This window comes from Anopheles cruzii, chromosome 2 (assembly GCF_943734635.1).
Source record: "Anopheles cruzii chromosome 2, idAnoCruzAS_RS32_06, whole genome shotgun sequence".
NCBI lineage: Eukaryota > Metazoa > Arthropoda > Insecta > Diptera > Culicidae > Anopheles > Anopheles cruzii.
The window spans coordinates 46883427-46906994 of record NC_069144.1 but is presented as its reverse complement, the minus strand read 5'-3'; the positions used below and the strand labels follow the sequence as shown (position 1 = coordinate 46906994).

At 49.2% G+C, this 23568-nt stretch overlaps 3 protein-coding genes across 3 annotated transcripts; 1 reads left to right on the top strand and 2 right to left on the bottom strand.

The window, feature by feature from the left end:
- The first annotated feature begins 532 nt into the window (after positions 1 to 532).
- Positions 533 to 3518, top strand: LOC128268335 (uncharacterized). Its single transcript, XM_053005392.1, has 7 exons — positions 533 to 729; positions 1842 to 1998; positions 2061 to 2758; positions 2839 to 2940; positions 3033 to 3152; positions 3219 to 3301; positions 3373 to 3518. Exons 2-7 carry the CDS (start codon positions 1843 to 1845, stop codon positions 3504 to 3506), a joined length of 1293 nt encoding a protein of 430 aa, XP_052861352.1. The 5' UTR covers positions 533 to 729; position 1842; the 3' UTR covers positions 3507 to 3518.
- LOC128268336 (uncharacterized) lies at positions 569 to 1616 on the bottom strand. Its single transcript, XM_053005393.1, has 4 exons — positions 1264 to 1616; positions 1083 to 1195; positions 924 to 1017; positions 569 to 868 (listed from the first exon to the last, which is right to left on the bottom strand). Exons 1-4 carry the CDS (start codon positions 1543 to 1545, stop codon positions 749 to 751), a joined length of 609 nt encoding a protein of 202 aa, XP_052861353.1. The 5' UTR covers positions 1546 to 1616; the 3' UTR covers positions 569 to 748.
- Positions 3519 to 4885: 1367 nt separating the features above from the next.
- LOC128268334 (septin-7) lies at positions 4886 to 21394 on the bottom strand. Its single transcript, XM_053005391.1, has 10 exons — positions 21383 to 21394; positions 16457 to 16982; positions 15496 to 15612; positions 14666 to 15393; positions 14323 to 14575; positions 14045 to 14237; positions 13806 to 13968; positions 12963 to 13128; positions 12756 to 12889; positions 4886 to 8238 (listed from the first exon to the last, which is right to left on the bottom strand). Exons 2-10 carry the CDS (start codon positions 16772 to 16774, stop codon positions 8190 to 8192), a joined length of 2121 nt encoding a protein of 706 aa, XP_052861351.1. The 5' UTR covers positions 16775 to 16982; positions 21383 to 21394; the 3' UTR covers positions 4886 to 8189.
- Between the last annotated feature and the right edge of the window lie 2174 nt (positions 21395 to 23568).

Genomic DNA, 23568 nt, shown 5'->3' with positions numbered 1-23568 from the left:
AACACGAAAACGGGAGAGGGGGAAAGAGAGACAGTAGCGTCTACAATTGTGTGTTGAGGGACTGACGACGAAAAGGCCGGACTCGAAGCACTGAATGTTGTTATTATCTTTATTCTAGAGCTTGAAATTCACTGTGTTACCTTTTACCTGTCGAATCGAAAACTACCTGAGCAAGTAATCTCGTCTTCGCGTTATTCGTTTACATTACCGCGTTTACAATACGGTGCAAAAATCGCCACCCCAAGGATTCTCATAGCAGCGGAATCGGATAGTGAATCGAAAAGCATCGCGCGGCGCCACGCGATAGAAGTCCGAAAAGAACCGATGAAGAAAAGGAAAAAATGTTTTGAAAATTGTTTGTTCATTATATAAAATCGTATTGTAGGAATTTATTAAGTTTTCTTGAAAATTTTGTTTGAAATCCACACCACTGAAGCGCCACCTGGATGGGCAACCGTTGAACTGCTTTTGACATTCCCGCGCCGTTGCTTTGTTTACGTATTTTCGTACCATGTGAAACCAACGACGAGTGTCGAATGCGCAAAAACTTTCTATTCAATGTTCTTTTGATAAACGCGTTTTTTCCGGTTTAATACGATCGTTTATTCGGCGGAAAACACATCCGTGTGACTCGAACCGTTAAACATTGTTATAGAACATTTACACACACACCACACACGATACATGATCGAAGTGAACACAGCAAACAGTTTAATACTTTCTGTAGAGGTAAGTTGGTCAAGCCGATCTACTTCCGCTGTAGATCGGCTATTTCCTGCTCAATGTTGCGCCTGGCCAGGGTTTCGAACCGTTCACTAAACTCTTTCGTTGAGTAAATGCACGGAATGCGGCTCAGCGTTTGAAGTAGCTGCAAGAATGGTCACTGTTAGTGCATTGTCTTAAGCCGGCAACCAGTCCAATACCTTCAGTCGCATTCTATCGTAGGAACTTGTGCCTGCCACTTGGCACTCGTTGCGCAGCAGTTCGGTGTACTTTTGATACTCTTCCGCCGGTATTCTGTGTACGATCAGTCCCATTTAAATAGTGTGACCGGGCACTCAAGCCTTCCCCCGGTGACTTACCCTAGTACGAGCAAATCTAGATCCTGGAAAAATTGTACATCCTCCTCCGGCAGATCGTGCGCATCCGCCTTCATGTCACCCAACAATCGCTTCACATCGGCTTCGAGGTCTTTCTGAAAATAGCGGCAATGCAAATTTGTCACATAACAACCACCACAGCGGGGCCCCCACGGTGTCTCACATTATCCAACTGGGCATCGACAAAGAACTCGTCCACGGCGGCACAATTTTGCGTCACACAGTCTTTGTCGGCCTCGAAATGGTAGTACTGAAAAAGTGTAGCCAGCTGCAGGCACACACTGGCTCCGGTAAGATGGGTCACTTTCCTACGGATCAGTTCCGACTCGTTGTGATAGTGCCGATGGCCCTCCGAGTACTGGGTCCGTAGCTTTCGAAGCCACTTCGAAGATACTTCGGGCGACAGCTCCAGTGCCGTGCTTATGTTTTCCCAGATGGATTCCATGATCCACACGCGGCACACGCTCAACTTTCGGTGGGTCAGTCACACAAAATACCTTCCGTTTCGGTGCGCTGTGTTCAATCGAAACAGGACTGCGAATCCTGTGACTAATGTCATTGATTTTACGCCTTCTCTGACGGAAGGTTTCACGCTTCTTTCGAACCCGGAGCCTGCGCACTTGATTGGCGTTTCTAGCAATCCCAACAATCTCTGACAAGTGTATTCACTTCGATTCGGAAATGCCTCAGAGGAACTCTGTTATTTATCATTTTATAATTTTTAACTCTCCGCTTTCACAGCATGGGTCGCACTAAAGGAATGGCGAAACAAAAAAGAGAGAGCGTGGCTAGGAGACGGATGATAGCGGACCGTGGAGCCGCTCCGAGTCAATTCAAGGCGAACAAAACGAACCTAAAGGGTCGATTCAAAAATTCCAATGCCATCCCAATGTATAAGGTAAGAGACGGGGCAGGATCGCCAGCAGGGTATCTGGAGTTTTGACAAATTTTCATCCACAGTGGAACCACCATTTACAAACCGGTTTCGTGCAACAATCTCCTGCTGGATCGGTAAATCGCACTAGAAGAACCAACCGCAATGTAGCTTCGATGAGTGCGACCATCGTGATCGACGATTCGGATGAAGAGAATGAATCGAACGCAACCCCATCGCCGAACGCCGGCTTTGCTGATGCTGGGGTTCCGTTGTTCTACGAAGATCGTAATCCTGGGATAAGCGTCAAGGAGATACCGCTGTACAGCACCCGGCCGGACGAAGACGAGTCGGGTGACCTATACACAACTACGGCAAACGAAAGCGTCATCGTGCTGGATAGCACTATGGAAAGTATGTGCCTCTCTGAACAGGTCGTAAATGAGACAACAGCACCCCGGGTGGCAACTAGAGCCGAAGAGGAGCCCACATCATCCGCCGAACCCCCATCATCTACTCAGGGACCCGAAGTGATCGATTTAAGCGATGAGTCTGACTCCGAAGCGCACAGCGCCCCAGTGCCTCAGTCGCTGGGTCAAAAACCATTAGACTGCATACCTCTTGGGTACGATGTGGGCCCCTCAAAGGTCCTGGCCCCTACACCGCCTCGTAAAGTGAAACCTACCAAGGCCAAGGTGAAACAGGCGAACCCCGAACCAGTGCCAATGGTCCAAAAGACCAAAAAACGAATGATTGTGATAGACGGCAACAACGTTGCTTATGGGTAAGAGGAAGCATTGTTGGATCATCTCGGACGAAACTCACACCAAACCGGGACCCCGCGTTTACTTTTTTTTCTTCTAGCCATTTGAACGGCAAAATGTTTTCCGTTAAAGGGCTCCACCTATGTATAAAATACTTCCAAAAGCTCGGCCACGAGGTAATGGCCGTTGTGCCTCAATACAAGTAAGTACAGTCCGGCCATTATCGTCATCTTCCCAATATCCATCCAATACAGCCACAGTCGGCACGGCGTTTCCCATTGGCACGTTTTGTAGGTTGAAGAGATCGCAGAGCACTGACTATGCGCTGTTGGAACGGCTTCGCGACAACGGGGAAGTGATCCTGGCGCCCAGCAAATCGCTTCCGGGCCAATGTTCCTCGACATACGATGATCGGTACGTGTACGCTCGCGGGGTGATCGTCGGAACGCCCGCTGCTAATGAACTCACTCTGTTTTGCAGGTTGATACTCTCCGTGGCGGAACAGTTTGACGGAGCGATCGTGTCGAACGACAACTTTCGCGATCTGCTCGACGTATGCCCCGGTAAGCCCGTTTGCCCCTTGTCTCTGTGAACCGGCGGTGTGCTCATTCAACACAATTACTTCACATTCCAGCGTGGCGGCATATCATTGCCACTCGCGTGATTGGGTACACGTGGGTAAAAGACTGCTTCTTTCTTCCCGACGATCCGTACGGCCGCCAGGGACCGTCACTACAAGCGATCCTGAACGGTGGAAGCGTGAAGTGAACGAGCTCGGTTAGTGTAAGGATGTTGTTGGTTCGTTATTTGTATTAAAGAGTCTGCTTTCGAAGATGTTTTGGAGCATTTTTAATGAAGTGTTACCGCCGATAGTACTTTTGTTTCGCCCATTTGTCTCTGAGATTTTTTACGATTGCGTGCCATTGTTGGTTGCAATCGGGTCGCGATTGCCGGTCACTTGCTCGTAGGAAGGTGGCAGATCTGTAAAATGGGTTAGTTGGTGAACCGTTTTTTCCTGAGAATTTCCCAGCAACAGCGTAGCATACCTTTGGGTACAACGACCAAATTCTGATTCGTGTATCCATACTGAGGGGGCCTAATGTGTCCGTCGGGACCAATTTGAATGGTGGTTGTGTTGTTTCCGTTGGCATCCGCATCGGTGTTGGAAATTGTGTAAACTATACCTTCTTGCTGCTGTTGCTGCTGCTGCTGCCGGCGGCAAGCTAATCAAAAGCGTAAAACAACCCGTACCCGTATCATGTGCTGTACCCAAACGAGTCGCTTTTGTCCACGCAGAGCCATATACATACCCGTCGCGTGGGTCGTATGTTGCATTGTACTCAGTTGCTTTTTGAACCGTTTGTCGTACAGATACTGCGAAGTAAAAATTTATAGTCATTCTATAGTAACACCTTGCCACCGCCGTCGTCGGGAACACAGTCGTGCGACGGGTGGTAACGGTTCTTCCCCGTTCGGTTTTATCCAATTCGATGACTTGTTGCGCGAGACACTGTGGCTTAACGTCCGATAAGAAGAACATCCGAACCCCACCCGGAACCGCTGGCAAAAAATACTCTCTGACTCACAGACACACACACGTCCGTCCGAACGAAAACCTATCCTGTCGTCACACGCCTGGTTCCTTCTTACGATCACCTGGCTTGCTGGCCCACATCTGATCGCTAGATCGCTTCCTCTCTTCCTTACCACGAGCAACCAAATGGCAACAATCGTCAGCACAATCACTGGAATCACAACGTAGGCCGCCATTTCCGAAGGCCGCCCTCCAAAGATATCGTGGCCAACCGACGGCTACGTACCGACTGCGATAAAAAGAAATTGCACAAGAAGCTAGGGCCACGAAACCCCCCTCCAGAAAGCCCGGGCCAAATCGGTTTACGCGTACCGCAACAGGTCCGCCCCGATTGTTTTATCGTCGGTGGTGGAGCAGCCCACCCTGACTGCCTGGTGGATTTGGAACCGTCGTCCCAAACGTGTGTTATCGCGAAGCGAAGACAACAAAGTTTACGATAATGCACATGTTGCAGAGGGAACTGCTTCTTCGATTTCGGATTTCCAGATACTCCCCCAAAGGTTTCGGCAATAAAGTTGATCTCGAAACACACACAGTCTTTTCTTAAGCATAATCCCCGTCTTGTTTAATAATTTTTGTTTAATCCTGTTCTCACAACACAAAGCATAGGTGCGCATAAATCGTTGGTCTCATGCCGTGTTATCCTCTGCCCATCCACAACACGTGTTGCACTGCTCCGCTCTGCTTGTTCTGTTCCGACCCCGCACAGGCCATGAGACTCTTGTGACACACCAGACGCGTCGGCCAACCCCATCACCCACCAGCTCTATTCCAATATTTCACTCTGCTTATTTTGGTAGGTGTTTATAGTTTTCCTCTTTATATGACTACAGTATAATAAGCATTTTATGTTTAGGAGAAAAAAACGTAATAAACTGAGAGCGAGAGAGCGAGGGTGCGAAAGAGAGCCTAGGGGGACACATACACACCTAAAAGCTTGATCGTTTGATCGATCGCGTGTAACGCAAAGCGCGCGTAGCGAATGAGAGAGTGTGCGCGCAATTGGCAAACAAATTCGGTCACGTTTTCCGCCTTTTTGAACACGATTCTTGTCGATAAGAATGCTTCTATCCGCGTGATAACGCGTGCGCCCTCCTGATATCGGCGACTGATCGGACGTTTTTTTTCTACGCGTGCAGTTTTCGCTCCATTAAACAAAACTTAAGCAAGCCAAACAAGCAAGCACAAGCAGCTCTAGCAGCAGTGAGACATTTTGAGCAAAATGAGCTTCATAATCAGTCTCACGTGTGTGTCACCACACACGGTTTCAATTGTTGTCCTCGCGTTTTAACCTGTTGCGCCCTTTTAAAAACGACGCTCCTATATGTGCGCGACGACGGCATCGTTTGCGCGCCCCTTCTACTCTACCAAGAGTGGTGTGTCTTTTACACAGTATCGTTAATAGTAAATCGATCTTAACTGTTGCTCTACTGGACACCCAGGGTTCCGGTGGTCCACGGGGAATAAATGATTGTATCCCTGTCACTCTCTCTCATCATCATCATTTCACCTAATCTTTCTTTTGCTATCAGAACGTGCTATCAGAACGTGAGACGCGAATGCTTTAAGAGTTTTATTTGATGTGGGTTGTGTGTGGTTTTTTGTTCGGAGAGAGTATTGAGAGTTCAAATTTATCTTTCGTTTTGTACAGATTTGATTGGATATTAAACTTTTAAAAGCCATCATCATTTGGCGACCTTCACGGCCCTTGGTTTAACTAGGCGCGCTCTCGGAAAGCAGAAAATATACCTTTTCTTTTGCGGTTCTATTGGTTTGCACACGCCACTCTCTCTCTCTCTCTCTCCCTCTGTTTCGCTACAAATAATGCCGGTCACCGGAAGTCTCTAAGAGGAGGCCGGGGCCGGTGTCGCAGTACGCGCGAATGCGCCGAGATGGGTGCAGGAATATTTTAAAAAGGATTTATTCTTCGCCACCACGCCCAATGCGTCCAATCGATCGCGACGGACGTCGAAATGAAATGCATACTTTCCACACGTACGGAAAATATCATTTGACGTCGCCCCCCCGGGTTTGTCGTGCTCCGACGGTGACTCTCTGGTCGGGAAGGGCCTCCTTTCTATCATTCGTTGTTTGTTGTACTCTCTCTGTAGAAAGTAGGCTGTGTGCTACTCAATGCACCCGCCGCCCGGGTATGTGTCGGTGGTCGCTCTCTTATTCTTAATTCCAAGATGCTTGTTGTGCGCGCGACACACATAGTACGCGCGGTGCCTTTCTATCTAAACCTTCTTGATCCTAGTTAGCCCTGCTTGCAAACGGGGTAGTATAGTAGGCCGTGTGCCGTGTCACAGCCGAACGGGGCGGCGCTTGGCGTGACAATTGCTCATTCTAATTATCAAAAAGAGAAAAGTCGTGAAATCTTATCGCCGTTGCTTCTTGATGTTTTTTGTTTGCTGTTATCAATTGCTTCCTGTTTTATATGTTGCACTCTATAAGTGAATTATTTAATTATTTTATATACTTTTAAATCGCTTTCAATCGCCGAGGAACGTGTCTTGTGTGTTTTGTCGAATTGAGCGAAGACGATTGTTCTAATATATGTTGTTGTTCGTTGTTGCATTGCGTTCGCGTTCGAGAGGTGCATAAACCATTCCATCGTTCACACAACTTCAACATTGTGATTGTTGGTTGTCTTCCGTTAATCTCATAAATAAATCTCTCTTTCCAACTTTCCAAGTATCTTGAAAAACGTGTGTTTGTGTGGTTAGCTGCACTCTGTTTTGTGTCTTACCCGCGTTTTCGTCATTACAAGCTCTATAGTAGCTCGTGTCTCTTTGTGCAACTTTGTTCAATTCTTTGCCTATCAATGTCCGCACGGTCTCTCGTCTCTGGTGTGTGTATGTGTGTATACACACGATAAAAGGGAAAAAATAAGATTTACAAAATGGTTGTCTACCACGCCACTATTTCGTTTTCTTCGTCATATAAAAATAAGCCATTTTATCTTAAAAACAAACGATGCAATAAATATACAATACACGTTAAATACTAATATATGGCATTTATATCCGTTAGCAGGGTTGTTGTTGTTGGTGGTGTGCGCTTGCGTTTTTGTTGAACTATTATTTCATCGTTGTTTGTATTACACACAAAAAAGGGGGCCCAAACAATCCGACAACATGAAAGCGGTGGGCCGTAATTTTGAGTTTAGTGTACGTTTCCGGAAACCGTCACGTTTTGTTGTTTTGCTCACACGCACACAGTAACATGGCTTGTAATTTTATGATTTTGTTATTTTTTTGGGAGCATTACGTATGACGGAGGAAAGCGGCAGCCCCGAAAGGTCCGATCCTTTTCCGATATCCTTTCTATGCCTTCAGCTTACTTTTAATACAAACACACACGCACACCAGGAATACAATGATTTACGCGCCACGATAAACGATCGTTATAAGTAGGAGGGGGGTAACGATGCTGTGCTGGCGCTGCGTCACGTGATCATATCGATGATCGATGATCGACGCGGCGCGGTGTGTGAGGAAAGTTCATGAGCTCTTTCTGATCGATCTATGAAGTGTGTGTAGTGTGTTTAACTTTACAATTTTTGCTCCGTTTGAGGTGTAGCGGCAGAGCGGGAGTAACAGCAGTAAAAGTGTGCGGGCGCGGTGGCGGCCAGTTCTCTTAGAGGCTCCCGCGTGCGGCTCCATATTACTGCAATGGCTGCGCATCGCTGGCTGGTGGGCTACCCCGGCATAGGGTAGAATGCAGTTTTCTGTCTCTAGGCCACTCGCACTCAATGTATCCGGATCATAATTCCCCGGATGTGAGAGAGAGTGTCGCAGACGCACGCACACTTTTCCGCCATCGGCTCACACCACACTCTAACGGTGTCCGAAACTCTAGAACAGGCCCTTCTTTTTCTTACCTTTATCTTTGCCGTCCACAGTTCTGAAAGTAGTGAGCGTTGATAGGAGCATACGGGGAAAAAACATTAAGGTTGAAACATGGGACAGTTCTTAAGTACGGAAAGTACAATGAACATAACCTAGCGAGATACGAAATGAAACGGAATACAAACGAGAGAGCAACAAAGACCACAACAGAGAGAAGCAAAAAGAAAGATTACTACTAGGAACGAGAAAAAGACAACCTTCGGACTAACTACGGCCAACAGTACGTAGCAAAGGGTGGACAAAGGATACGCGTTGTGTGTACGGTTGGTCAGTGTGAAGACCAGTGGGACGGTGAGCTTGAGTGGGGTGAATCAAGGGAGCTACCAACTACCAGTATACCAAGGGAGGTTTTCTTCGGAACACTGTTGGGAAAAACGTGTCCTATCCTTTCCATCGAATCGTTGCACTCAACACGCGACTCTGATTGCACGCTCCACTACTGTGGGGGGGAAGTGGATTTTCAGGAAAAAGCATCGATTCCAAGTTGACCGCGTCGCAGGTAAACTAAAAATCATGCGCCAAAAGTATGAGAAATCAAACGAAACAAACCAACAACGAAGGGACTATGTGTGGTCAATAAAAGATGACTGGCTAGCAGTTAAACATGCGCGACACAGAATGAAATGCCCAAATGGATGACGAAAGCGGAATGACAGTTGGTTGCATCCAGCAATCGGCACTATCTAAGCAACCAACGAACGGGAGATTGGTTAAGAAGATGAATTTTCACAGTCACACTAAACATGATCGAAATAGACGTTGCGAAATTAGTGCCATTGCTAGATACAACCAAACGCCATACAAATGGGGGTTAATACGATGTAAGGTATGGGGGATTTTAGTAACGAGGATTTGTGAAGGAATGAAAGGTTTAAGTTGAAAATCATTAATACCTCAGAGAAACGGTTAAACACGGTTCCACCACACAGAGACACAGAGACGAGAGCCCAGTTCGGTCCCACGAAATGAAAAGGGTGCAGTAGTTTTGTGAGAGCCGATTATGCCACCGAGACACAGGCATGGAGATACAAAAGTGAAAGAAAAAGCCAACAACATCAGTAGGTCACCGGTAGAGGTATCTTTCCAGATCCGCAGATTCATATAGAGAGGTGTGGTGTGTGATGAACATGCTCTGCTGGCACCCATCAACATCATCATAATCCTCATCATTTATTATACTTTTTTGTTTCAAACTTGCATATGTGCTGGTTCTCTGTTACGACATTATTGTTTTTCGATATACGGAATCGGTTCTAAATGATTCTTTTCTTCTCTGTCCTCCGAACGCACTCGAGGGTGCGCCATAATTTTTGGTTTCAAATTTTGCCTGACTACTACGATGTAACGAATATCCTGACCATCTACTAGCTACTAGCGCCAGCCGAGTTGTAAGCATAGCAGAGTAGGCTGTGAGTATGCTGAGAACGGTGTGAATGGCGAATGAATGTGGGACACACATCAAAAGGAGAACGCGCGTCGTCGTATAAAATAATATCAAAAAGTATAACCTTATGTCTCTAGCACGCGTGTGAGAGTCTATCTGAAGCCTTGAGACGTGCTCGCGAGGAGTCCTTAATTGAAATCTTAAACTAATGTAAACCGCTTTGTAACCGGGTAAGCGAAGTAGTAATACCCTACACATGAGTAATATATATTTGTGACGATCTGTCTGAACTCTGTTCCCATTTTGTGGGCTCGCTCTCTGAGAATACATTGTGCGTGCCTCGTTTGTACTAAAAACCAAGCTACGTGGGGTGGTCATGGTGCATGCGAAAAGGGACCAATTTTCTATTTATTTTTCACGCCGTTAGTGTTACTCCCGAGACCGAGCGATAAGAAAGAGAGAGAGAGGCTTGTCTAAAGTTTTCCAAAAAGCACCAGAGCCCACCCTTAAAACATTTACAGGTTATGTTCTGCACTTTCTTCTGCCTTTTTCTACGGGGTTTTCGTTCCCGTTTCTGAACAGATGATGATTCCCCTAAGCCGAGCGCGAGCAGTTAGAGAAGTTAGAGTTATACAGAGCGCGTATGGTGAGTGGTGCAATAAGGTAGTAAATATAGTGAGTTTAGTACTTAGTAGTGGTTTCGGTTCGGGTGATGAGAGATTGTAGGGTTGGTGGGGTTGTACATGGTGATGGTAGTGGTGAGTATTTGTAATGGCCCGCCCCCCGGGAACCGTGAGCATTATTGTGAGAGCATTTTAGTTGAGCCTTCGCATCACGCGCGCGCGATTTATGATTCGTTATTATGATCTTGCGGGCTGGGGGTCACCGCCGTGCTGTTGTTGTTACTGTTCAGAGCGCTATTGAGAGTGGCGGTCGAACCGGTAGCGCCCACAACGCCTGCAGCGCGGACGGTAGTGTCGGGCGCTCCGAAGCTAGTGTGCCGGCGCAGCAACGATCCAAACACCCGCCTGCCCTTCGACTCATCGGAACTTCTTGATGCAAGAGACGCGGTCCTGGAAAGCATTGGGGGCATTGGTTTTTACATCAGTCGTACGGCAGCAGCAGCAGCAACAGCAGCAGACACAGACAAACACAGTTCTATTCATACACACGGAGACGAAGACGGGAAAGCTACGCGTACTGTCACACGGTGCACAACCCGTGACACCGTTGTGCTCTTAAATACAGGGGAGGGGAAGGTGGACACAGCCGTTACTACACACAGCACTGTGATCCGTTCTTAGGATCATTTGCAACGAATGCTCCAGTTCAAGGGTGCACACAAAGGCTATACAAAAGAAGCTCCAATTTTGATGCGTGTCGGGCGTGGGGTTTCGGCACTGATCGGTGTGTGATCGGTGTGGTGTGATCAATCAAGATTTGTGGTCTCTAATGAGCACGCTCAACCTGGCAGAGCTTTCGGGCTTGTTACAGGAAGGAAACCGCTTGCATGCGACATTAGTTGGTGCCGGATTAGTAGAGAATGGAACGAAAACCGGGCAAGGCCCAATTGCTACTTGGCCATGGCTCTATTAGCCTGCAACCGTTTGCGCCGGGATAGATTTTAAAACTTTGATTTTGTACCAAACAAAAAGCCTGCCGCAAGTTGCTTCGTGTGTGTGTGCGTAATCTGTGCGGTGTGTGTAGATGAGAATGGACAGAGCCAATGGAGCCTTCCCTTCCCCGGATTGTTGGCCATTGTGAATGACGGGCGAAAGACGCGAAAGGTGAGTGACGTGACGAAAAATCTATGTCGGCGGTTTTATATTAGTTTACAGAAAAACGAAGGCAAAGTACAGCCGGTCAGGTTACTCACACAAAAATTTCTTTTCCTTGTTTTATCGATTTCAGTGTTTTTGTGGTTTAAAGAACGATGTGTCCAGAGAGACAGAGAGATAGAGAGAGAGAGAGAGCACACAACGAGTTTGTTACCATTTAGGGGGGTGTTGTATTGGTTGTTTGTTTTTCCATTTAATTTGTGTTTTCGTATTACAATTTAGAGTTTTTGTTTGTTGATTTACGTTTGTTGAGCAAGAGATCGGTAAACAAGAGGGAAAAAGAAGAAGAAGAAAAAACAACGAAATAAATATCGATCTTCAAATGTCGTTGGCGGCGGTGGCAGAGTTTAAATGAAACTAACACAAAGGAACCGAACGTAAAACTAGCAATGCTAAAAAAAAAGAAACTCATTGCAATCAAGCCATAAATTTAATGTAAAACAAAACAAACCGAAAGAAAACAATCCAAACACAATCAAGAGCTTCATGTCGATGATTTAGCGCAGTTTTGTTTACTTTTTACCACGGTTTAGAGGCGATATTTGAGCAATGTTGGGCAATGAAAATCGGTACTTCCGCGCCCAGGGTAAGAGGAGAACTTTGAAAAGGCAGAGAAATTAGAAGTACAGAGCTAGGCGAGAGAGATATGGACAAAAATGAGATCACGACACAAAACAACAAAAAGAGTCCAAAACAAGCGGCACCGTACAAAAAATAGATAGAACCACACACGCAAACGACAACGCAATTGACAATAACAGCGCAAGTGACAACAATACAACCAGAAAAAAGTATCACATTCCAGAACACAAAAACAAAAGGCGCACTTTGGGAAGGAAGCAAACAGAACAGTGACGACAACACCGGCAAAGCATTGGTGGCGCCGCAATGGTTGGATTGCGCGTTACATTGTCCGCAAAGTTTACTCTCTTCGGAACCACATCTGCTGAGGGATGCGGAATATGCGACCCTGTGGTCCCACAAAAGTACGGTCAAGCACCCAACAGCAGCAGCAGCAGTCATGTTGGAACGACGAATTGATCAACCCCATATGTTTGATCGTATGAACCCCAGCCCCAGGAGGTGAAGAGATTGAAAAAATTAGCGAACAAATCAAAACTTGTAAACAAAACAAACACACAGAAAAATGAAGTTCCAAAATACAAAATTACCGAAAATCGTAACAACAGTACAAAGTGATAAGTGGGGAAAGTAAAGAGATAGACAGATCATCGGAGGGAGACGTAGAGAGACGATGGTACCGATGGAGGTGCAAAAAAAAACACTCACTCTTTACTGTTCGCTTCCAGGCTCTTGCGGCGCAGTTCGTCCAGGGTGACGCCATTCTGTTGCTCCCAATCGGCCTTCTCGTGCTCGAACGCCTTCCGGCGATCGTCCAGCTCACGGATCTGGAGCTCCAGTGCCTAAAACACAGAAAAGTGACGCGTGTTTAAAGGGTGCCCGCACACGACGGTGCCAGGATCTTAGTCTGCTTACCTTCTTTCTCTCCTCGTGGCGCCTGGTGAGCTCCGCTTCCGAGTCCTTGAGCTTTTGCTTCTTCTCCTTCACCTTCATCTCGAACACCTGTTCCATTTCGGCTTCCATCTTTTTCATCTTCGACTCGTGCTCTCGCTTCTCTTCTTCCATCTGAGCCAGCGGATTCCTGTGGGGCGATCAACAGACACACTAATCAGCACACCGGCCAAAGATCTCGCTCAAAAGGGGAAAAGGGATCGAGAAATTTCACAATTGTTTACGTTTTACATCCTCTAAGCATCTAAATTTCGAGCTGATGAACGAGCAAAGCAAAGTAGGTGCAACGAGCTGCATGCAAGCGCGTGAATTTCGTGATGCCACGTTCCGTTCGTTACTTTGGGGAAGGCTTGTCAGCTCTGAAGGAACTCGGGTACACCACCACCACCAACAGCAGCACACTTTAGTTTTTTGGTTAGGTATCATCTTCTCAACGAGCTCTAAGCCAAAGAGTACCCAATACTACCCACGACCACATGGTTTTGGTTTGGTTTATTGGTTGAAAGTGAACACACTTACCATCCGGTGGTACCGTTTGTGTTAGCAGATCCAATATTGCATAAGCTGAGTGAATGATGATGTTCGGGGTGAGAAATGAATATGAATTTAGTGTTACCCGGGAGAGCGCCGCAGTGAAGGTGAAGGTGTGCACAGGAAGTGTTACAAAAATGAAAGTAATAAAAATAGAACAGACAAATTAAAGCCAATGCCCCACTAGTAATCGAGGGATCGATCGATCGCACCGTGTATCAGAGAAGCCTACAAAACTACCCTCTTGCTCTAGCGCAATGGGAACGGAACACTTACTTATTGCTTAGTTTGGCCTTCCCATCACTGCCGAGCCCGGCCAGCTTTCGGCAGCGATAGTTTTCGTAGTGCACGTTGTTGGTTACGTCCTTCAGGTCCTGCAGGTTCGTCCGGATGACCATGTTGCGCAGGGCGATGAAATCGCAGTGTTCCAAGTTTTCAACTAAAATGCCCACGATAACCGTTACGGTCAGCTCACGGACACGCCATCACCCCACCCCAAAAAGACAGCGACGTACCTTCGGCGATACCCCACGGATAGCGCCGTCCACGCACTTTGCGGCCATCGATCTCGATGATGGCGTTGGCCCCGACAACCGCAAACGGTACGCGGCTGCGTAGCTGCCGCAGCACTTTGGCGTCCTCCTCCTCATCCAGCGGGTCCGGGAAATCATAAATCTTAATCTTGTTCTGTGCAATTTCATTGAGAATCTGTCCCGAAACGGAAGGCAAGGCAGATGGAAGTATGATTAATGGTGGTGCACCACTTGACGGCGCATAGGGGCTCGTCGCGTACCTGCTTCTTGAACAGTGTGATTTCCTCCGGGGTCAGTGTGTCCGCTTTCGCGACGACCGGTATGATGTTGACCTTATCGCACAGCCGCTGCATAAACTCAATGTCCAACGGTTTCAGCCCGTGCCCGGATGGGGCGATAAAGTACAGACAAACGTGCACACGCGTATCGGGGATGGCGATCCGGTGGACGCGCGATTCGGCCGTCAAGTACTCCTCGTACTTGGACTCCACAAAGTCCACGATCGGTATCCAGCTACGGGGTGGACAAAAAAAGAAGCAATGGCAAGCAATGAAGTGAACTGTGACACAATGTAGACTGTGGCCGACCCTGCCTAGCACGTACCAGTTGCTGTTGTCCACGGCATCCCCGAACCCGGGCGTATCGACGACGGTCAGCGTGAGGTTCACACCGTTCTCCTTCATCAGCACCTTGGTGCTCTCGACGGCGACCGTTTTCTTGATGCGCTGCGACGGTCCCGGGTGCTGCTCGGTATGGTAAATGTCCGACAGGAACATGGAGTTGATGAGGGTCGACTTGCCGAGTCCCGACTCGCCGACCACCATCAGCGTGAGCTCGAAGCCCTTCTTGACCGCCTTCCGGTACACCTGGTTCGGCAGGTTCGCGAAGCCCACGTAGCCGTCCAGTTCCTTCGGCTTCGACTTGACCACCGGCTTCTCCTTCTCGTGGCGCTCGACCGCCAGCTTACCCGTCTCCGGGTGATGGTGGTGGCCGTGCCCGTTCGCCGAACCGTCCACGTGGTGGTTCAGCAGTGCGTCCCGTTTCTCCTTCAGCGAAATACTGTTCATACTGGTGGCCAGCCCGTTGACACCGCCGCCACCGCCGTTCGTGACCGCCGCTCCGTTTAAGCTGCTGTGATTGTTGTTAGTAGTACTGTGATTAGAGACCATTGCGCCAATCGACGACGACGATGATGAGCTGGTGTTAGTGGTAGTAGTGGCCTGCGAGCTGTTGTTAATGCCACCGCCGCCGCTCACGGCACTGCCGCTGTTGTGCTTTTCGTTGCCCGCGGCGTTCGAGGCGTTGTTTAGATGCGATGCGTTGTTGTTATGCTGGGGCGAGAGGACGAAGATGAATTTTAGAGAGATGAGCAAGGCGATGGTCCTGATGTGTCAGAAATGGGTACAAAAGCACACAGCGCGCGCACTACTCACGATCACATTGTTGTTAGCCAGGTTGAGATTGTTCAGCCCTGCCACCGGCGGGTTCGGTGGCGGTCCCGACGGGCTATTGCTTTCCGATTTGAAAAACATTTCGCGCTTCGTTGCCAACTGAAACGAGCAAAAGTATTGTTTTGCAAGCAAGGGAATTAGAAAGGACAAGTTACAAGTTCCATTCGTGCCCCGGTTGGAATGGTGTAAGAGTGTGCATGTCGGGAATATTTATTCCCCGAATGCAAATGATGCACTAACAGTAACTGCCCGACCCAGATTTGCCGCAGTATGCCGAGTGAACCAACCGCTTGCCACAACTACTACGAGAGCGCGTGCCGCGGAGGACACTCTTTGAACCGGGGTTGAATAATTGCGCTTGGTTTTGTAAAAATGCAAACACGCATGATTAGTTGCATGGAGTTAGTGCGCTTCATGTGTTGTCAAGAGTCAAGACATTCTCCAGCCGAAAGGTAGGTGCGTGCGTCAAATTTCGTGGCATAAATACTCTGCAACTGATGGTGGAAAAACTAGATTTACGCCGCTTCCGGATAAGCGTATGAGCTCTACGCAACAAACCTCTGCATTCTGGACTTTTTTCGCCTAACGGGCGCTCTAATTTGGCGAACCAACCCCCGCGGCACGCAGATTGGCTCGTTATGGCCCGCACGTTCGCTCGGCACGTTGGTTTGCTGATTAAATTATCGCCCCATCGAAATAAACTACAATAATGATCCCGGACGGGGCCTGCCTGCCTCCCGCGGTCGGTTGGTCGGTTGGTTAATCTTGTTAGTACGAATTTCATGTTTATGTTTTAATTGGCTGCAGAATGGTCAATTAACCGCGAACCGCGGCAGGCAGAGGCACACCATAGCGTGGTCGAATTCCCGGCCACCTAAATCGAACTTCCAAATCGAACGCGCGCGAAACAGAGACGGACACACACACAGCAGAGACAGCTAACCTTTTCCCTTTCCGCCTTGTCCATCTTGGTGAACTCGTTGCGATCGCGATCGATCTTGTTGAACGAGGACGAATAGTTTGGCAACTTCGGAGGCGGTATCGGCCGGGCGGCTATCGTGGGCTTTTCGTGCGTTTTGTTGGTCCCATGGATGCCGGCCGTGATCGTCGGTGGCGTCGCGGTGGCGACCGGGGCACCCCCACTGGCGGGCTGAAAGTTGGCCATGTAGGCACCGGGCGACGAGAGGATCGGTTTCACCGGCGGCACCGGGGGGCCACCGGCAGCGGCCGACTGTTGCGTTGGCGGTGTGGACGCACTCATATTTTCATACTATTGTTTCCGGTGTCACTGCCCAGAAGCTCTAGGATGGGAATCGATCGCGCACTCGGTTTTCCTTTTTTTCCAAAACTCTTCTTCTTCCGGGGACCGATGAAAGGATGCTTGCGCGCACTTTCCACACCGGAGAATTCTCTCTCTTTCTCTCGCTCAATGGCAAAAATTGTGGTTCTTATGGCACTACAAAAGCTTACTGTAAAACAAGTCACAGGAACACAGTGATGAACACAAAGTGCTGCGATCGCGAAGTGCGCGCGATCAATCTTGTTGCTGAACGAGATTGACCGGCGACTTCCCCATCGCCCCGCTGATTGGCAACATCCTTTTTCTCCCGTGTGCGTGAAATCAATTGACCCCATTTCATCGATCGCGGTACAGCGATCGCTCGATACGCAGGACACTGTACAGGATTTGTAGGCCCGTGGCGAACGAAAGAACAGGGTGAGCCTTGATTGAAATAAATCGTCTGTTAAACTGCACGCCCACCCAACGGACGGACGGTGATGTGTCCGGCCACCCTACCTATGAAGCGACCGCCCGACTGGGTCAATATGCTCTCTCCTTGTGTGTGCGCATCCAATATTGATATTTATGAACGCATGCCAGTTTTGCATGGACACTGACTGCACTCAACCCTCCGGCTTCGGGGGGGCGCCCTAGCCGTTCGTAGCGCCCTTTTATGGCAAAATTAGAAACAATCGTTCGTATTCGTGCGGGGTAGCGCTCTTCTCACCTAAACAGCATTGAATATTTAGTACGCTACAGGACTGCGAACACCGGACCCGTCCTCTGCAGGCGGCACTCAGACTAATGACGAGCACACTAATTGATATTCATAACTCGATGAACACGCACCGAGAGGAACCTGTGCGTAACAGAACCGACACTACGTAGCAACATTTCGCAACATGGACTCGTCTCGGCAGAGAGCAACCACCATTTATGATCGTTTGACCACTGGGACGTCTCACGATGCGTGGCGCACCACAATAAGGCTGATGAATGCAAACGCAAGATGCATTCATTCCCCTCTCGGGCATCAATATGGCACACACGCCGAAGGGCTGTCAGGGTTCGGGTTTTTAATCGTCGCATACCGAGAACTGCTTCCGATACGCGGCAACCGCCCTTCGAGCCCCTTCGAGCCCCTTCGAGTTTTCTTTTCCGAGCCAACCGGATACAATACATGCGCTTTGTGGGCGCAGAGAGCACAAACCAGAAGCAGAGATCTTCCGTGTGGCGTGAAGATCAACGATCATCGAGATCGGACACAATGCAGGGTGCGCGTTCTGAACGGGGTATGGGGGTCGCATTACCCCAGGCCCAAGTAGACAAACGTAAAACAGATCCACACACGAGACGAACGAACGTTCTGTGAAAGTAATTATAAACAGAACCAAGCAGCATCTTGGGCATCCCAGTAGCCAGCGGAAGGGCTTTCGGCTCCAAGGCGGCGGCGACGCGCGGCTACTTTCAAGCCCCGGAGGAGGACAAATAAACATGCTGTCACTGCAGACTGCGCAGCATAGCAAGCCACGCAACGGGTGTGTGCAAGTAGGAGAGTAGCCCTGCGGCGCGGCCCGTTTCCAGGAACACATGATCGTGATTTTTTTTATTTTTCGTTCGTCGGCCACGCAATAAGAACGTTTCCCTCAAATAATGCGTGTTGTTGCCGCATAAGCAATAACTGGCCCCATGCCCCTCGCGTTTGTCCGCGAGTGGCACACGCGGCACGGCACAGAGGACACAGGAAATCAACCGTGGCATCGCGGAAGGGAATGTAACGTTTACGAAAGAAGCGAGAGAAAAAAACGAGGCATAGAACTGCTGACTGCATTTAGAGTTGGATTGGGGGGGCAAGCGGGGGGGCACTTATGAAGAACGCGGCTTGGAGCTGGCCATATGCTGGGGTGCCAAGAAGGGGTTGAGACCAGAAATGGTCGAAGGTTGAAGACACTCGCCGGGGGCCTGGAAGCGCAACGGCGCGAAACAATAACCGTCGCCGGACGGTCGGCTACGTGTTTGGACAAACTGTGTTTATGCTAGGCCCAGCCTTACGCCTTACCCGCGTACTTTTGGGGTTCTTCCCTTAAAAGACCGCTTCCGGTAGCTTTCTTCGGTCCATCCGGCGCACGTACGCACGATTAATAACGGCGTAGAAATGCGCGAAACTAACCTGATAAGCTGCTGCTCAAACGTACACCCGTAGTCTCAAGTAGCCTATCTGAAGCACAGTAAACGTTTCTCAGTAGGTCAGGTCTACATAGAAACCGCTACAACACCGGCGCACTGTCGAGTGTCGATTGTTAAGCGATCCAAGGAGGCTGTGTTTGAATGCCTCTTTTTCTTTCAACGAGAACGGAGCGCGCGCCTAATGATTCGTAAATGTGCATCCCATTAATGACCGAGGCCGATCCCAGGGGGCGCACACTATGAGATATGCTGCTGAATGCTTAGTTAGCCAGCCGCGAGTGCGAGGGAAAAATATCGGAATTGGAATCAGATTCAATTGACCGCAAATTCTAGCGAGCGTTGCGTGCTACTCATACTACTACGGAGGAGGAATGTGGCGGATGACTCATGAGCCCTACCGTGTGTGTTCCAAGAGTCGGCTCGACCGGCTGACTCAAGATCGTCCGAGTGGACGGTTCTCGTGAAGTGGACGGCGCGAAAAAACACCAAGCGAGCGAACCGAAGCCAACAACAAAATCGATGAACGTGATACTCGTCTTCCCGTTGCGGTTAGCATTATTTTCGGGGGTCCACGCTCCTTGATACTGTTGTGTAATCAATACGGCCACCGACCGGCCGCAGGTCGTAAAAAAGTTAACATCCTTTCGTTTCACGAAAGTCGCTGCCGGTTTCCATTTTCGTGCCCATTCATCATTGGGCCCCCCCGTGCCATGGAGCAGAAGGCAGCAATGAAGTAGATTTATACGGTCTCCATTGGGGCAACGGGTTTACACAGCCGCGAGCAAGTGCCTCGGTTTGCCCCGTCGAGATAACGCTTTCGTCAGCCGTTTTCTTATCGCTCAAGTGGGACCCCATTCCGTTCCATTACAAGATGTTTCAATGACGCTAGTTGCGGATCCGAACCGTTCCGCTCAACCATTATTATCATCAACGCCTTCATTCTTGTCCTTGCCTTCGTTCAAATCATATAAAAAGTTATTCATTCGAAAACTATCGCCCTAAACTGTCGATTGTTAACCTCAGAAGGCGTTGAATCGGCAACAGGATGCGCAGGATAATCGTGTGAATGAGTCATTTTCTGATAGGACACAGATCGCAGATTCGACGCTCACGCACACAACCTTGCGGGCTTTGCCCCGGTCCTTCGAGGCTTCCCCCCGGTCCTGTCCCCTCGCTGAGGACACTTTAATTCTCTGTTGTTCTGCTTGTAACCACGAAACACATTATTGTTCTTTATCACTATTGTCCCTTCATTGCGCCCCACCGAAAGGGTGTTGGCTTTACACCTCACCGCACTCTCCCCGGCTTCGTCCCGTTCTCTAACCACACGAGCACACACATAAACAGGACGCACAATTAAGATAAAAGCTTTTCCCTCCTGCCGCTGCTGGGCGGTCCGCTGGAACAGTGAACAGATGTCACACTCGAAACGACGACGACTCTAGAAAACATCACATCGGTCGAGCATTGGTTGCTTCGATGGATGATGCGAGCGAAGCTGAAGCGCTGGCAGTCGTCTCAAAATCCTGTTGCGAAGATCTTTCCTTTTTTGCACACCCGGGAGCGCTGCTGAATATATGGCACGCAACATAACAACAGGATACCAATACAACGCTCCGAGCTGATTCGAGCACTTCCAGCAAGTTACATGTGTGTGTGTGTGTGATGCAGGGACAATGTTGCTGGAAGCGTCCGAAGCCCAAGGGCCTTGTGGGAAGCGAAAAGAAGATCCTTTTCTGCACGAACTCTTCCTAGCGACTTTCACAATTGTTGGGACATGAATTGCCGTTCTGGACGTCGCAGCATAATTTGTGCTCCAGGCGGTTTCCAATGGTCCTGATCAATGGCAATGGCGACAGCGACGCCGGGGGCACATGTGTGTGTTCGCGGCGCTGGTCCGGTTTGTCGCAGCGATGCGATGCGCGTCGCGGTCCCTCTTTCAATCCTGCCCTTATCCTTCCTTGTGCCCGTCTCTTTCCACCCACGGTGTGCCGTGGCCCGATACAAAGAGACCGTGATGCTGTTGCTGATAGCGGACGCGCCAGTAGCGGTGTAAAGAACAGGAAGAAAATCACGATGACACGATGCGTTCGATGCTGCTGCATCGCACCCCGTCTGTTACTAATTGATCCCCGCGAATCATGTTCCGTGCGCCCGGAATGCCTTCTTTCATTCGCAAAAGCTTCACACCGTTGGAAATTACTCGGATACCGGATCCGGATCACGTTTGATGTAAACAATATTCACTGCAACTGCGCACACACCATCCCCGCGACAAAGGCACAACGGGCAGGAGCCAGCGGAAGCCAGGAGAAGAGTACTCTGCAGTAAAGGTGCTGCACGCACACCGTGTTTTTTGCCAATCACACTACAGGACGGACGTTTAGTTTCACTTCTTACAATGCTGAACTCGGGGCTGCTGCGCTATCGCAAGGCTAGCAAATCACTTTGCGCGTGCAAGATAAAACAACAAACTACACCATCGAAAACTGCACCACTCCGAAGGAAACACAAGCAAGCATTTCGAGCATTCGAGCTCGAATCAATCTATCTCTTTTTTCCAGTTCCCAACCAATCTTCAAACCTAACTTTGAACCTTCCAACCTTATGAACGAACCTGACCAAGTATTCGTAATGGGGAGGTCTCTTTCACTCCCGTGCGACCGTTTTCTTTTCACACTTCTGTTATACTCCGAGCTGACAGCAGCGCCGCGCGCGTTTTGTAGCACAGTTTTTGAAGACCGGGTGACACCCTTGAGAAAACTGTTCTACGCGCAATGTTATTGCAGCGGTTAAATTTAATAAATTGCAGCGGTTTTTTGATAATAAAGCATAAACTGAACTGCGGTGTGCTTTCATAACTAATACTTGCGTTAGTCACGCACTTTGGAAACACATCCCAACGCATCTTCGTGATGACGTGCGGAAACGCAGCTTAGTACCACTTTCGCTTCGTGATGAAAATTCATAAAATCCACCAGCCCAGAGAAAGTGCCTGAATAGCCCCTGGCCGCGAACTACGCGGGACACGGTCTACCACCTGTGCGATACCGGCTGCTTTTATTGGCCACCAATTCCGTGTGCCGAATCTGCCTTAGATAATCTGTGAAGACTTTCCGTTCCGAGCTATACTTCCCGCAGCGGGCCACCAATCCGGGTCTTCCTCATACATTTGCTCGTTTATCTGTTGCGCACCGCTGCCACCACCCCATATGACTGACATAACCGCACAGCGCGATTCGAATCTTTCTTCGCATTTCTCGGCGTTTCGGCCGATTTGCTATTTCCTAATCGTGCACTTTCGATACGTTACGTTTAAACGATATTTCAGCGCGACGGCCGCGCTGGGGCGCTAGGTACTACTTTTCCCGTGGGCATCAAATCAAAATTCAACTTCACCGAATGCATAAAAACGCTGCCAAAATAGCCGTTAAATTGCTAGGCGGGTTACTGCGGAACATTTTCGGGGTGAATGAGTTCAGTGACTAGCGATGGATTAGGTTAAGTGGGTCTCCCGCGGAGTTCAGTGATCGTGCGAAGAAGCTACACTCGCGCGGATGGGCACACGCTTATTTGGTTAATCAGGCCAACAGGGTGTGTCCCTCCAGTAGCACGCGAATAACTGTTAACGTCGCCCGGGGGCTGGCTGACCCAACCGATCGAACGCCTTCGCCCATTGCGAAGCATAATTCCTAATCCGCCGACAGCACGTACTTCCTTTCCCCATCATACCTGACAGCTGGTCGTCGATGGCCATGGAAAATCGAATTCCTTAAGTATGACGGACATGTCCCACCGTCGGTGCTAACGGTTTGTTTGTTTGCACCATTGTGGCCGGGCACGAAACCTTAAGCCAAGTTATGCGGCAATAGAAACCCTGGCCACCGAAAAGGCAGAATTTTATACTGCCCCCGCCGTTGTGCCGTTGATTAGTTGGTTCTCTTCCGCTTGCGCACTTTACTCTAAATCCTCTTCCGAGCTCTTAACGAACTTTACACGCCACGGAATGCGCGCAATATGGCACATGACTTTCGCAAGCACCCAGCACCTCGGCTCGTTGAGTGCTCAATAAATTGATCGATTCACTGATTGGGCAGCCCGGCTGGCAAGTGACCCCGATCACCGAATCCGTAAGGAATGTCGTGCGATGGCGCAGCAATCGAACCGCGGAGGAGCGCGGAGATCGACAAATCTTTCCGGCTGACCGGACCCCCGTGGAAAAGACGGACCGCAAGCATATCTATGAGGCACACGGTCCATAATGTGTAAACATTTTATGCAGTGCACCCCCCGCCGCCCGCCGTGGGCAGGAAGTGTTGCTAGATTGATCAACGCCCCGCAAGCTGGCAGGCAGCACGCGCCTCGGTGGCTTTCGAAATGAAAAATTCAACAGACGTTTCATCGGTGATAAGTGAAAGGATTGTCTTATGAGTTGTTTCGTTGTTCCAAGCATGTTGATAAATAATTTAAAGCGATCAAGCGCCACAGCCCAATTAAAAGGATACGCCACGTGACGTGACCGGGTCGATGGGGGTTTACCAAATTCTATTTGCTGCCCGCCCGCCCTTTGGGGCCATCGTGCCACC

Coding starts and splice junctions, on each gene's coding strand:
- LOC128268336 (XM_053005393.1), bottom strand. CDS start 1,545: ATGGAATCCATCTGGGAAAACATAAGCACGGCACTGGAGCTGTCGCCC. Junction 1,196..1,263: donor TCGATGCCCAGTTGGATAAT/GTGAGACACCGT, acceptor CGCTATTTTCAG/AAAGACCTCGAAGCCGATGT. Junction 1,018..1,082: donor CTAGATTTGCTCGTACTAGG/GTAAGTCACCGG, acceptor GATCGTACACAG/AATACCGGCGGAAGAGTATC.
- LOC128268335 (XM_053005392.1), top strand. CDS start 1,843: ATGGGTCGCACTAAAGGAATGGCGAAACAAAAAAGAGAGAGCGTGGCT. Junction 3,153..3,218: donor TCCTCGACATACGATGATCG/GTACGTGTACGC, acceptor TCTGTTTTGCAG/GTTGATACTCTCCGTGGCGG. Junction 3,302..3,372: donor TCTGCTCGACGTATGCCCCG/GTAAGCCCGTTT, acceptor TTCACATTCCAG/CGTGGCGGCATATCATTGCC.
- LOC128268334 (XM_053005391.1), bottom strand. CDS start 16,774: ATGAGTGCGTCCACACCGCCAACGCAACAGTCGGCCGCTGCCGGTGGC. Junction 13,129..13,805: donor AAGGCCAAACTAAGCAATAA/GTAAGTGTTCCG, acceptor ATCGCCCCACAG/GAATCCGCTGGCTCAGATGG. Junction 8,239..12,755: donor CTGGAAGCGAACAGTAAAGA/GTGAGTGTTTTT, acceptor CACTACTTTCAG/AACTGTGGACGGCAAAGATA.